We start from the raw sequence: 14,829 nt of genomic DNA, 5'->3' as shown, positions 1-14,829 counted from the left end.
TAATTGGGTTATTTGAGTTGTTGGTATCAAATTTTTTGAGTTCTTTATAAATTTTGGATATTGTCCCTCTGTCACATGAAGAATTAGTGAAGATCCTTTCCCAATCTGTAGGTTGCTGTTTTGTCCTATAGAAAGTGACCTTTGCCTTACAGAAGACTTTCAGTTTCATGAGGTCCCATTTATCAGTTGTTGATCTTAGAGACTGGACCATTGGTATTCTGTTCAGGAAGTTGTCTCCTGTACCAAGGAATTCAAGCCTATGATGTACTTTCTGTTCTATTAGATTCAGGGTATCTGGTGTTACATGGAGGCCCTTGATCCACTTGGAGTTGAGTTTTGTACAGGTTGAAAGAAATGGATCTAGTTCCATTTTTCTACATACAGAGATCCAGTTAGTCCAGCACCATTTGTTGAAGATGCTTTCTTTTTTCCATTATATGGTTTTGCCTTCTTTGTCAAAAATCAAGTGTCCATAGGTATATGAGTTTATTTCAGTGTCCTTGATTCAATTCCATTGATCAAACTGTCTGTTCCTATACAAATACCACACAATTTTTATTACTATTGCTCAGTAGTATAGCTTGAGGTCAGGGATGGTGATATCTCGGGGAGTTTTTTATTCTTCAGGATTGTTTTTTTCTATCCTGGGCTGCTCTGTTGGAGTCTGTAAAGAGTTGTGTTGGGATTTTGATGGGAAATGCATTGAATCTATAAATTTCTTTTGGTAATATGACCATTTTCACCATGTTAATCCTACCAATTGGTGAGTATGGGACATCTTTCCATCTTCTGATATCTTCCTTAATTGTTTTCTTCAGGGACCTAAGTTCTTGTTATATAGGTCTTTCACTTGCTTGTTAGAGTTATACTAAGATATTTTTTGACTATTGTAGAGAATAGGGTACAGAACTAAACTGTGAATTCTCTTTGATAAGCTAAGTAACAAGAAGGACTCAAGGAAGGGACACATAAATCTCCCTGAGAAGGGGAAATAGAATAGAAAACACAGGTGCAAGGGCATGGGAATGGCAGCAAGAAGGGATCATGTCTGGGGAATGAAGGGAGAAAGTCCTGGAAGAGACAACTGGAACAGGGTGAGGAGCATATCAGAGATGAGTTAGAAACCCAGTGCAATGAAAACTCCCAGGATTCTAAGGCCCCTTAGCAATGAGTGATATGGAGACTTAACTAGCCATCTCCTTCCTGCAACCAAACATGACTTCTAGTGGAGGAATTGGGACACAAACCCATTCAGAAAACATTCAATGGACCATTTACCCTGCCTAAAAGATGTGCTGGTGTAAAAGCAGCTCATAAATTGTAGGAGTGGTCAACCAATGACTAGGCCATCCTGAGACTCATGTTATAAGAAGAGACCAACACTGAAGCTGCTTGGAGGCTGGATAGTCCTGAGACCTCAAATAGAATCAAACAGAACTGGCAAAAAAAAATCAATCAATTAAATTATTCTTAATGCTATTCTGCTATATTCATAGATGGGTGCCTACCTCAATCATGATCAGAGAAGCTTCATCCAGGAACTGATGGGAATAGATGCAGAGAGCCCCCCACCCCGAACCCGACATTATGGGAAGCTTGGGGAATCTTGCTGAAGGTGGGGGAGAAAAGGAGTCAGAATCGTCAAGAACATCACAAGAAAACCCACAGATTCAACTAGCCAGGACTCATAAGGGCTCACAGAAACTGAACCACTAACCAGGGAGCCTGCATGAGTGACCTAGGCCCTCTGCATATACGTTACAGTTATGTAGCTTGGTCTTCCTGTGCAACTCCTAACAGCAGGAGCAGAGGTTGTCTCTGACTCTTTTGGTGGCTTTGGGGACTCTTTTCCTCATCTGGGATTCCCTCAGGCAGCACTATTGAGAGGAAAGGTGCCTAGTCTTACTGCAACTTGGTATGCCATGTGTAGTTGACATCTGTGGGAGGCCTTCCCTTTTCTAAAGAGAAACAAAGGAGAAGTGGAGATGGGGCAGAGGGGAAATGGGGGGAAAGGCTGGAAGAAAGGAGGGAGGGAAAACTTATCAAAATATATTTTTAAAAACTAATTTAAAAAGGGAAAAATGAATGAATGAATGAATGAATGGATGGATGGATGGATGGATGGATGGATGGATGAATGAATGAACGAATGCCTAGCCACAAGGGTAAAAGTTAACAATGGAACTATCTTTTATAGCTGCTGGGAGAGGGAGAAAGGAGTTTTCTCCAATGGAATGACACTGGGTATATCAGCTACTCCAGGATATGTCTCATGTTCATGAGTAGTTGGTCAACATAAAATGGACTCCACATATTTGTGTGCATTATTTGGTGACAGTTTGGTGGGATTGGGGGTGGGGTGTGGTTTGTCATTTCCTTTTGGGATAGTATCTTTTTGTTGTTGTTTTCTTGTTTTTGTTGTAATGTGGTTTTGTCTGAAAGTTTTTTCTGAAAAAGAACTTAAATTCGGGTAGGTCAGGAGGGAAAGAAGATATGAAAGGAGTTAGGAGAGAGTAAGAATATGATTTAAAATTATACATATATATAATGTACGCACATATAAACACACACATATATACATACACATCTATACATATATACATATATATGTACATATATATATAAACAAACTTTTCTATGAACCTGCCTACAAGTTATGAAGAAAACTCCAATACTGCCAATTTCAGAATCATCGCCAATGCTTTGTGAGTTTTTTCGGTGATATAGCTGACTTTGAGTCATACATTTCCTGAGAAGTAGCATGAAGAAGCTCACTATTCAACTGTATTTGGGTAAATTGTTTCTTTTGTTTGCCATTTGTACCCTATCTGCAGTAAACAGTTTGTGTAATAATAAATAGTTTCTTCATTAAAAATCTCAAAGAAACATTCTTAAAATACATATATTACATTTTATAAAATACATATACAATATATATATATGTATATATATATATATATATATATATATATATATACTTTGTGAAAATACAAAAGACCTCAAACAGTCAAACTGACACCAAACAAAAAGAGAGAGATTGGTCATATAACAGTAACTGATCACAAATTACATTGTAAGATATATGATCCTGTCTCAAAAAAATTACACTATATTACCTGAAAAACAAAACCAGTATGGCACTGGCACAAAAATCAATATGAAGATCCAATATAATAGAATTGGGGTTCTAAGAATAAATCCATTAACTAGAGCAACTAGCTCATGCTGAGAAAACTAGATGTACCTGTGCAGAAGACTACAACTAGATTCTTTCTCTGAATTTGAAATGAATCAAAGGCCTTAATTAATGTAGTAATGGAAGCTTTAAAACTACTATATGAGAACAGAGATAAAAATGTTTTAAGATGTATGCGTAAGCTATTTGAACTCTGATCCTTTATGCCCTGGGTCTGAAGTGTTTATGCAGCAGGCTTTTACCTTCAAGTTCTAGTAATAGTGGCAGTAGTGACAGTTTATACTGTTTGAAGGGCCTCTTGGCCCCTCTTGACCAAAGATTCAAAAAGAAGTTTCCATATCTGGCACCAGAGTTTTAGTTAGTCTATGGTCTTGTGGAGAAACATCATTTTAAGTTTATAAAATAATGTTCCCCTATAGTTTTTACAAACACCCTCAAAGTTATTTCTCTCCACCCTCTCTTTCCCTCTATCTTACCCTCCATCTCCTCTCCTCAGTTATCTCCCTTCTTCAATTTTCTCATTTCCCTTCCATAGCACCTGTGTCCTACCAAGCCCTCTCCAATGGTCCTTCTCCACCCATCCTTTCATAAGTCCTTTCTCTTGGACTTCTGTGGTTGCTTCACGTTGCAGACTCAACTCTAAAGATTCGCAACTAGGATCCACAAATGATACACGAAGCTTCTGTCTTTCTAAGTCCAGATTACCTCACTCAATATGACTTTTTCTAATTCAACCCATATACCTGCAAATTTTATGATTTAATTTTTCTTTACAGCTGAATAAATTCCACTGTGCACGAGCACATTTTTACTACCCTTCCATCAGTTGAAGTACATCCAGATAGTGTCTCTTTACTGGCTATTATGACTAGAGCAGCAAAAAGAGAGGGCTAAGCAAGTATCTCTGTTGTAGGATATTGAATCCGTTGGATAAATGACAAAGAGTGTTATAGCTGGGTCACATAATAAACCCATTTTGAGCTCTAGGGTATTCTCAACATTTGCTCTCACAGTAGCCTCACCAGTCTGCGATAATCCTTTCCCTGTGTCCTTGCCAGCATTTGTTCTCAGTTATTTTCTTGCTTTTAGACATTCTGACTGGGGCAAGAATGTAGAGTATATCAATATGAAACTAAAGATACTAAAGGCATTTATGAGCCATTTTTGAGTACTCTATGTTCAGATTCATAGCTCATTTTTAATTGAATTGTTTGTTTCTTTGATTCTTTTGATTTGGGGGGTTTTGTTATTGTTTTGTTTTGTTCATTCTGTTTTTAGTTTTTTGTATAGTCTGAGTATTAATTCTCTCGTGGACATATGGCTGGGAAAAGTCTCTGTTACTCTGCAGGCTCCATTCCACTGGGATTATCCTTTCCTTTGCTTTACAATTTAATGGATTTTCCTGATCAACATTACGTAAAGCATTAAGAGCACCTTCCTCCAGTAGGTTAGGACTCTAATAAGAAAACTGCTTTTCTCCTCTTTACCTTAGCATTTTACTGGCAAGTTAGTCTATACCCTGTTGAGGAGTTCATCTATCCTATTGCTGCCTCTGCTGCTATATTGCTTCATTGACAAGAAAATACAGTTTCATTAGGCCTCCAGCAAGAACTAAAAAGAAGCTTCTCTCTAGAAATCCTCCTTGAGTGCCAGGCAGACACTGCTGAGCTATCCAACTTGGCAGATGGAGAAGTTAACCTGTCCTTAGTCTTTCCAGTGAAGACAGTCATTACCGGACCACCCAGACCTCACTATGTATGTGTAGCAATGTATGGACTGTGTAAGACAGCAGAAAAAAAAATCTGATTTTGTTGTATATTTATTTACTTAGTTTTGTTTCTCTAGCACAGCTATTCTCAAACTATGGGTTGCAACCCCTTTGGCAAATATGGATCTCCAAAAATATTTACATTATGATTCATAACAGTGTGAAATAGCAACAAAATAATTTTAAGGCTGTGGAAACTGTAGCACAGGTTCCCAAGCATTAGGAAGGTTGAGACACACCGCTCTAGATGACGCTGGTTAATCTTCTGTGAATTAATCTTATTTAATTGTCATTTCAGTCAGCTTTCCAACAGGACTAACTACAATAAGAACATATAATTGAAAACTAATGTTTAAAACCATTTAAAAATATTTATACGCATTTGTTTTAACAGCAGCAGTAATTGGTTTAAAATATTAACCATCTTAATCATTCATTCAATTACTTACTCAACAAGCATTTATTAAGTTCCTTGTTCTTCCACATTTGAGCAAGCTGTTTTTATCCTTGATACCTAGAGTTGTGTCTTCCTTACCTGGAAGGACAGGCTGTCCTTTACTTAAAATAGGAAATTCTCGGCAGATTTCTCCATCCTCTTGCTCTTGTGCCAGCCATCGCTGAACAGGAATATAAAACTTTTGTCCAGAATTCATGTTTTGCAGTTCTATCTGTAATAGCAAAAAGAAGGAAGGAAGGAGAGGGGGCGGGGGAGGGAGAGAGAGACAGAGAGACAGAGAGACAGACAGAAACAGACAGAGAGAGAGAGACGGAGAAAGGCAGGTGGGAGGGAGGGAGGGAGGGAGGGAGGGAGGGAGGAAGGGTAAGAAGGAAGGAAGGAAGGAAGGAAGGAAGGAAGGAAAAAAGAAAAGAAAGTATCAAAGAAACTATAGAAAATTGAACAAAACAGTAATAACTTATTATCTAGAATCATATTGAGACAAAACAACAAGTAATACAAGGCTTTTACACACTTGGAATACGATTCTGAGAAAAGAACATGTTTTGAAAAGAACGTGTTTTGGAGCAGTTGTGTCTCAGGAGATGGAAACAGCTCAGGTGTGGGTATAAATTTATCTTGCAGAAGACCCAGAGTTTAATCCCATCACATCACCTTCCGGCAACAGGAAAGTTTTCTTTGTGGGCTCTCAGGTAAGACAATTGTCTTTCAATGAGAGCATATTTGTATTTGAGAAAAGGGGAAGAGAACGTTTCACTCTGTTGTACCTTTCCATTGCAAACCTACATGATCTTAAATCACCTAACAAGTGTTCCCACATCCTCGCTTCATAGTGGCTATAATATTATTTATTAGTTTTTAACCAAATGAGATGGCAAGAGGGTTGTGGGTTTGGTCACTTGTATTTTGTTAATTGGGTTCCCAAACTTAAACGAGAATCTGCATGTAAGACACTAAGGATCCCTGCCCACTACTGGTTCTGATTGGTAAATAAAGTTGCGGTTGGCCAATGGTTAGGCAGGGAGACAGAGGGGAAGACTTTAGGATTCGTGGGCAAGGGAACTGAGAGAGGAAGAAACATAGAACCGCCATGCTGGGAATGGAGACGGTCCAGGCCTGGAGAGGTGCAAAAGAGAGAGAATACCAATCATGTAAGAACCGGGGAAGAACAGCACCCCAGACCCCTCTCATTGGGTCTAGAACAGCAAAGATGGAATATAGATTTTTGTAAGTAATAACATAGGAGCACTGGAGGGGAGGAGTTAGGCACGTGTAGGCTTGGGAATGGCCCAGCCATTGAGCTGTTTAAGGCACACTAAAATATAAGGCTGCTCGTGTGTGTCTTTCATTCTCTTGAATGAAAGATTGGGATGGGTAGCAAGGAACAGGTGCGACCACCACCAGGTGGATTTGAGCAGGATTAATTGCTAATTGCAACCCAAGAGCATCTATGATAAAATTTTATAAACTTATTAAACAATAAAAATATTTTAAATTACCTAAGTAGTTAAGTATCAACTTAAAGTCCTACTTTAGAATGTCTAAAAGGAAAGAGAACATAATTGTATACAAAAGTCAGGAGTAATTTTGAACTCTGAATATTATATTCTGTATTTTCTCAAAGCAAAATTAATTTTTCATTCTGCTTCAAGAATGTTAATGACTTTAAATGTAAAAATGATAGCATTGCTAACAATTATTCACCCCTAATAATACAGTAATGGCCCTTAATGTTAATTATCCCTCCTCACAATTCCTCACTTACCCTCCTCTTCCATTCCCCTCCCCATTTAATCAATTCGTGTGTGTGTGTGTGTGTGTGTGTGTGTGTGTGTGTGTGTGTGTGTGTCCTGTTTTATTCATTTACATTTCAAAATGTTGCCCTGCTTCTCAGGTCCCCTCTCTAAGAGTTCTTCACCATACACCCCATACTCCTTGCCTCTGAGAGGGTGCTCCCCTACCCACTCACCCCACCTCACCCTGCCACTTCTTCCCTGGGGCATCAAGTCTTTAAAAGATTAGGTACATCTTCTCCCACTGAGCCCTGAAAAGGCAGCCCTTTATTACATATATGCTGGGGACCATGGACAAGCCCATGTATGCTCTTTGGTTGCTTGCTTCGTCTCTGGGAGCTCCCAAGGGTCCAAGTTATTTAACACTGCTGGTCTTCCTATGGGGTTGCCATCTCCTTCAGCTCCTTCAATATTTCCCCTCACTCTTCTGTAGGGGCCCCTGACCTCTGTCCAAAGGTTGGCTGTAAGTATCAGCATTTGTCTCACTCAGCTGCTGGTAGAGCCTCTCAGAGGATAGCCATGCTAGGCTCCTCTCTGTAAGCACAACATGTCATCAGTAATTGTGTCAGGGTTTGGTGGATGGATCCCAAGATGGGCTGGACACTGGACATGATCTTTCTTTCAGTCTCTACTCCATTTTTGTCCCTGTATTATTTTTAAATGGGAACAATTCTGGGTCAAAAATTTTGAAGGTAGTTTAGTGACTCCATTCCTCCACTAGGGACCCTGACTATTTACTGAAGGTCCCATGTCCCCGCTGTTGGACATTTCAGCTAAGGTCATCCCCTTTGAGTCCTGGGAGTTTCTCATATCCCAGGTCTCTGGGCCTTTCCAGAGTACCCCACACTCCACAGCTGCATATTTCCATTCATGCTTCTGGTCCTCTGGGCTTCTCTCTCCTGTCTTGCCCCATACCTCATCCTGCCCCACACCTCATCCTGCCCCACCTTTTCCCCTCTTCCTCCATCACCCAGGTCCCTTCCTCCCTCTGCCTCCCATAATTATTTTGTTCAAATACTATGTTGAACAGGTATGGAGTGTAGGCATCCTTGCCTTGTTTCTGTGTTTCTTTTTATTTGATATTGGCTGTGGGCTTGCAGTACATTGTCTTTATTATGGGGAGATATCCCTTGTATCCCTAGCATCTCCAAAACTTTTATCATGAAGTGATGTTGGCTTTTCTCAATGGCCCTTTTTGGCCTCCAATGAGATTATCATGTGGATTTTGGTTTATGTGGTTTATTACATTTATGAATTTACCTTGTCAAGGTCCATATGATAAAGATGGCAAACACCTTTAGAACTCATTGAATGTGGCCCACTGGTTAGAACAATCACAATGAATATGCCTTGAAGAAGCAGAGCTTCAAGGACTCAAGTCCTGAGGACTTCGTGCTGTTATGGAACATCGCTCTGCTTGTTGTACTTGTAGCCTTTATATTCTTCCTAATGTACCTGTTGTATGAAAGCTCTGACAGGGATTCCAGCCCCTCACTAGACAGTATCTTGGGTACTCACAATAATAATGCTTGATCTTTTACAAGCATTGCTGCTTGAGCAAATTAATTACTCAATCACCACCCTTGGAAAGAACGCAGAGATAGATGTAGATTGTTAGCAGTGACCACCACCCTTAGAAAGAATTTAGAAAAATAGATTGTTAGTGAAGTTAGATTAAGATGTTTTTTGTTAATGGTTCTGATGTAGAAAATCTTAGGTAGCAATCTGAGGTTATAAAAGAACACTCTTTTTTTTTTTCTTTTTTTTTTTTCGGAGCTGGGGACCGAACCCAAAAAGAACACTCTTAATAGTTGAGCTGGGAATAAGGTCAGGGAAAAAGAACAATGGCAGCCTAAGTAGCAACTGGCTGACATGACTCTTGCTGAAGCTGGATTGGTGGTCAAGGTGATGGTGAATTTCTTGTACTTAATTTTGCCTCTGCTTCCTAATATGATTTAATTAAAATTGCTGATGAGTAGATGTGCATTACAAAGATTTAAAGTAGAAATGACTGATTGTTTTTTAAAATCTAAAAGTTTAGATTTGTGATTCTTTTCAGATTTATATAAGATTATTTTTTAAGATAAACAATAAAATAATTGATCCTTTCTTTGTAACCACAGATTGCACCCTGCCAGTAAGAGAAATTAGCTGAGAAAATTACCTTGCTTGCTTACATTTTGTTAATTTATAACAAGTTGCTTAGTTACAAATGTATATGGGTTCTTAGGAATAATTTGTTCTTCCTTCCCTATGCTACATAATGTTCATTCATACTAGAGTACTGGGAATACATTTTTTTCTTGTGTATACTTGTTGTAACCATTCACCTGAAGAAAAATAAAATGTAGTCACATAGTAATTTCTATACTGCTTAAAATATTTTGCTGGGATGTATAAGCTGCGGAAGGAAAACTAAAGTTGCATGTGTATGTATGCATTTGTAACGTGATTGGAATCTGCTCATTGTAGCTTTGTTTTATTCAACCACAAAATACATGTATGTACATATATGTAAAATAGTTAGAGCTTTGCTCCATCTACATAATCTATGAATATATGTGTATATGTATGTGTATGTGTGTGTATGTGTGTATGTATGTGTGAAGTTCTTTGTTGAGTATTTGTGTGGTGTGAATAACAATGTCATTTAAGAATCTTAAAAAATAGGAATTGTTTCTTCAGTTTCAACTTTGCTGAATAACATGAAGAAAATTTGTAGTAATTCATTGAAGGTCAGAATCCATTTGGCCCTGAGCTAGCTAGCTGGCTGGCTTCCTTCCTTTCTTTTTTCTACCTTCCTTCTTTTCTTCCTTTCTTCTTTCCTTCCTTTCCTCCTTCCTTTCCTGCTGAAGGATATTTGATCACATTGTGAACCCGGAGGTTGTGTTATTTACTAGAAAAAAAAAACTGTTTCTAATCGTGGTGTGGCTCAGTCCTAGCACACTTCTTTAGTCCAAGAGCTTTTGTTTATTTTAAACGGGATTCAATAAACCATAGGTTAAGAGGCAGAGCAAACAACCAGGTAGCAGGGTATGAACATAAGAAAAAACTGTAGAGAGTAAGAGAAACAGGAGGACGGATAGAGAGACACACAGAAAGTAGAAGGGAGGGACATTGAGTTTAAAGGGTTTTGAGATATTATGGAAAAGAGCTTCCTTTGGGGACATCAGCTAAAGAGGAAGGCCAGATAGCTGCTTTCTCTGCCTCTCTGAGTAAGCAGGCTTTCACCCCAGCATCTGGCTCTTGAGTCTTTAATGGTCGATTTGAGTGTTTGAGATTTTGTTAAAAACAACTCTTCCTTTTTTTTTCTTTTTTCTTTCTTTTTTTTCCATTTTTATTAAACTGGCTATTTCTTATTTACATTTCAAATGTTATTACCTTTGCCAGTTTCCTGCCCATCAACCCCCTAGCCCCTCCCCCTCCCCTTCTATAAGGGTGTTCCGCACCTACCCTCCCTTACCTCCCCCCCCCAACAATCCCCTACACTGAGGGTCCAACCTTGGCAGGACCAAGGGCTTCCTCTTCCACTGGTACCCCAACAAGGCTATTCTCTACTACATATGCAGTTGGCACCCTGGGTCAGTCCATGTATAGTCTTTGGGTAGTGGTTTAGTCCCTGGAAGCTCTGGTTGCTTGGCATTGTTGTTCTTATGAGGTTCCAAGCCCCTTCAGCTCTTTCAGTCCATTATTACTGCTTTTATATCACTAGTTGTCATGGGTGTCTTTAAATTGCTTATCAGATCTTAGTTTAACTTCTGAAGAATATATATATATATATATATATGTATATATATATATATATAAATATATATATCAAAAATTTTATCCATCTCCTTTAGGTTTTCCAGTTTGGTATCATACAGATATTTAAAGTATATCCTTATGATTCTTTAGATTTCCTCAGCATCTGTTGTAATGTCCTGCTTTATATCTCTAATTTATTAATTTATATCTTTAATTGTATCTTTTAGTTAATTTTGCTAAGAGCTTATCATTCTTATAGATTCTTTCAAGAACAAACTTATCATTTCATTGATTCTTTGTATCATTATTTATTTCTGTGTTTCATTTTTCTTGAGTTTGCCTTAAGTTTGTTTATTTCTTGCTTTCTATTCTTTTGGGTTGATGTTACTTTTGTTCTAGAACTTTGTAGTGTGCCTCTAAGTTGTTAATATGAGATCTCTCCAAATTTTTTTGTGTAGCAACTTAGTGCTATGAACTTGTCTCTTAGAATTGTCTTTATTGTATCATATATTGAGTATGTTTTAATTTCATTTTCATTCTGTTTTGAATATCCTTATTAATTTATGCCTTGACCTATATTTTTTATTCAATAGTGTTCAGTTTCCATGAGTTTGTAAGCTTTCTGTCATTTTTGATGTTATTGATATCCAGCTTTAACCCATGGTGATCAGATAGGATATAGGGAGTTATTTCAATTTTCTTATATCTGTTGAGCCTTGCTTTTTGTCCAAGTATGTGGTCAATTTTTTAAAAAGTTACATGAGATGCTGTGAAGATGGCATATCCTTTCATATTTGAGTAAAATATTCTGGAACTATCTCTTAGGCCCATTTGATTCCTGACATATTTTAGGTCCAGTATTTCTCTCTTTAGTTTTTGTCTACATGACCTGTGTCTATTAGCAAGAATCAAGTATTGGAGCTGCCCACTTTCACCATGAGAGGGTAAATACATTAGTTTAGCTGTAGTCAGGTTTCTTTTATGAAGCAGGGTACCCATCTGTTTGGTACATAAATATTTAGAATTATAATATCTTTCCCTGAATTTTTTCCTTTGATGAGTATGTCGTGTCTCTTCCTATCTCTTCTGATTAAAAATTTGGCTTGAAATCTATTTTGTCAGATACTAAGACATCTATGCCTACTTGCTTCTTGTGTCCATTTATTTAGAATATCTTTTTTCACATTATACCCTGAGGTGATTCTGTTACAGGCCTGAGGAAAACAAATCTTCCCCAATGAAAACATTATAGCTCTGAAGGAAAACATATTCTGGCAATCAGGAAATAAGAAATACTACAAAGTAGCACCTCACAACTAAACTAAAATGTTTTCACAGACATTGTTAATGAATTTATTCATATTCTCTTTACAGTCCTTGAACATATTCATAATACCTATTTCAAAGTCCTTGTGTTATGCTTTGACTATATTGCATTTCTGAGGGCCTAATTTAATAGGGTAATTAGTTTCTGGTGGAAGCATATTATCTTGACTGTTCATGTTTGTATATTTCTGGGGTCTAGGCATACAGCGTTATGATGACCAAGAAGATTCTAGGTGTTTATATATGGTCTTATCTTTGTTGGGTAAGTGTTCCATTCTCTGTTGTTGCCTCCTCTGGATTCTAGGAAACTATGGTTGCTGCAGTTGCCTGGTTGAGAGTACTTCTTCAGATTGGTAGGTGGTAGAAAGGATTAGAGATATGCTAGGGAAAAAAGGCTAAGAGGGGCTATGGGTAAGAGCTGGGGTATCCTGTGGACCCCAAGAGCTGGGGTCTCCATTGAATTGGAGTTTTGATGGGGGGTTCTGAAAGTGGCTGCAGTAGGACAAAGAATATGTTTGGAGAGACAGGGATGAGGGGAAACCTATCTGTACCAATTGGCAGAGTTTATTATGTGTGGCATTGGAGTGGAAAAAGGGACACTTGTAAAAGGGTTGTTACAGAAATAAGGATGAGAATGGAGAAACTATAATGGAGAGCAGGGAGGAGAGTCAAAATTGCCTACCTGATTTCTCAACCATGTGTCACTACTGGGAGTCTCTGGTAGAAAGTGTCTCTGAATAGAATTGGTATAAGGAAGACTGAAAGGTTCATAGGAAAGGAAAATGTTGAATCAGCATCAAGAGGCAGAGTCCCCAGGGAATAGAGGTAGAGATGAGAAGGGGCATCTGCAAGCAAGCTGCTCCAAGGGTTTTAAGGGTAAAACTAGGAAGATTGTAATAGAAGACAGAGGACAGTGAAAAATCACTTACCTGAGGCCCAGATAAGTAAGGCCATAGGGGATTCCTGTTAGAAAATATTTATAGAGATGAACTAAGGGGAAGGCTGAGATGGTGCACAGGAAAGAGGTAATTTGGCTCTACTCTAAAAAGCAGAGTACCCTTCTATTACAGTTCTTAACACTGTTTAAAAGGCCAAAATCTCTTCTGAGACTCAAGGCCTTAATTGCAAATCCCTGGGAGGGCGGAGAGCAAATTCTCTTGCGTGTGGCTTTTGCTACCCTGTCTAAATTCTGGGAATGGGTTACACTACTATCCTCCACCCAGATTCCCTCGAAGCCATAGACACACACAGTTGTTCAATTTCAACTTGCCTTTTGACACAATTGCTGGGCACTACTATCTCCCACCTGGAAAAGCATGCCCTTCTCGATATTCTTATCTCCACACCTCTCCACCTTCCCTAAACCTTAGTTATTCAATTGCATGTAGTCCCTGCTAAACACTTCCGACGACGTCTGTAGGAGCAGCCACGGGTTGCTGCAACCACGGGTTGCTGCTCCACCCAAGATCTCCCTTGGCTAGTCACCTTTTCTCCCTCAGAAGCATAGTGAACAGACAGATCCCTTGGATCTGTCTGCTTGACTCTTGGGACCCGGAAGTCCCACCCATCCTTTCCTCCCAAAAATGAGCACATGGCTTCTTTACTGACAAATCAAGAACCAATTGGGGAACAGGATCTTAGCATCAGAACTACCCCTACAAATTTCCATACTTTCGACATTCAATGCGTATAACATGTGTTACCATTCTAAAAGTGAGGAATCTGAACATAGTGAGGAATTAATGGACCAGAGTAATAATAAAACCCATCAAGTTAAACCTCAAATCTTGTGCCTTCATTTGCACTGTTAAAGGGCTTAAAAGGCTCTGCTGTCCTTTGAGCTTTGCTGCCGTAATGCACTCCTTTCTCTCGGGCTGGTTCTGTGTCATCTATATAGTGTTCTTTGTCAGATGCATTATGGTTCTGACACCTCTAACATTTTGGATTCTTCAGTTAAATTCAGTTTTTGCTTCCATAGTTTCATCCAATGACCCTTTAAAGCCTCTTGCCTTTTCATAGCCTTCATATAGACTACTGTGCCACACATTCCATGGCCTCAGCAGTTCTCCTTAACTTCAGAGGAAGATTTTTCAACCCTTTACGCATGTATCTTTCATGACTCTAGATCCAGAACCACATGGACAGCACTGCCAAGTTTGGCATCCTCCTTGCAGTGGAATCTAGTTTCCTTTAGATACAATTAGCAGCTTTAATTTTTTTTTTTTTTTTGCTGTTGTTGTTTTGTTTTGTTTGGAAACAGAAAATTCCTTAGGCTTTTTCCTTTTATGGGTTTGAAGTTTAACTAGGTAACATCTTGCCCTTGCTGTATTTCACCCTTTATATCACTGCAGAGTGGACTCTTCAATCTCTTTATCTCTTTCAGCATAAATCGTGGCTCCTGGTGTCTTTCTACACTTTAAATGTTTTGAATTTCTTTTGCCCTTCTTTTTTTTTTTTTTGTTGTAGACGTGCCTATCAATGATTACTAACAATCAATAGCAGTCAATATTAGGCTGTATTAAAATCTCTTTGGCCATAGACA

The 14,829-nt window shown here is 38.6% G+C and overlaps 1 protein-coding gene across 9 annotated transcripts in view; it reads right to left on the bottom strand.

Annotated features, from left to right (window-relative positions):
• Positions 1–14,829, bottom strand: part of Rp1 (RP1, axonemal microtubule associated) — a 462,084-nt gene that overhangs the window by 334,352 nt on the left and 112,903 nt on the right. For all 9 annotated transcript variants that reach the window (XM_063288395.1, XM_063288397.1, XM_063288399.1 and 6 more), the window contains one exon: positions 5,500–5,632. In XM_063288395.1, the coding sequence (XP_063144465.1) occupies positions 5,500–5,632 (133 nt within the window). The remainder of the gene's footprint in view (positions 1–5,499; positions 5,633–14,829) is intronic.

This window comes from Rattus norvegicus, chromosome 5 (assembly GCF_036323735.1).
Source record: "Rattus norvegicus strain BN/NHsdMcwi chromosome 5, GRCr8, whole genome shotgun sequence".
Lineage (NCBI taxonomy): Eukaryota > Metazoa > Chordata > Mammalia > Rodentia > Muridae > Rattus > Rattus norvegicus.
Note: the sequence above shows the minus strand (reverse complement) of the source record. Positions and strands in the feature narration are given on the sequence as shown.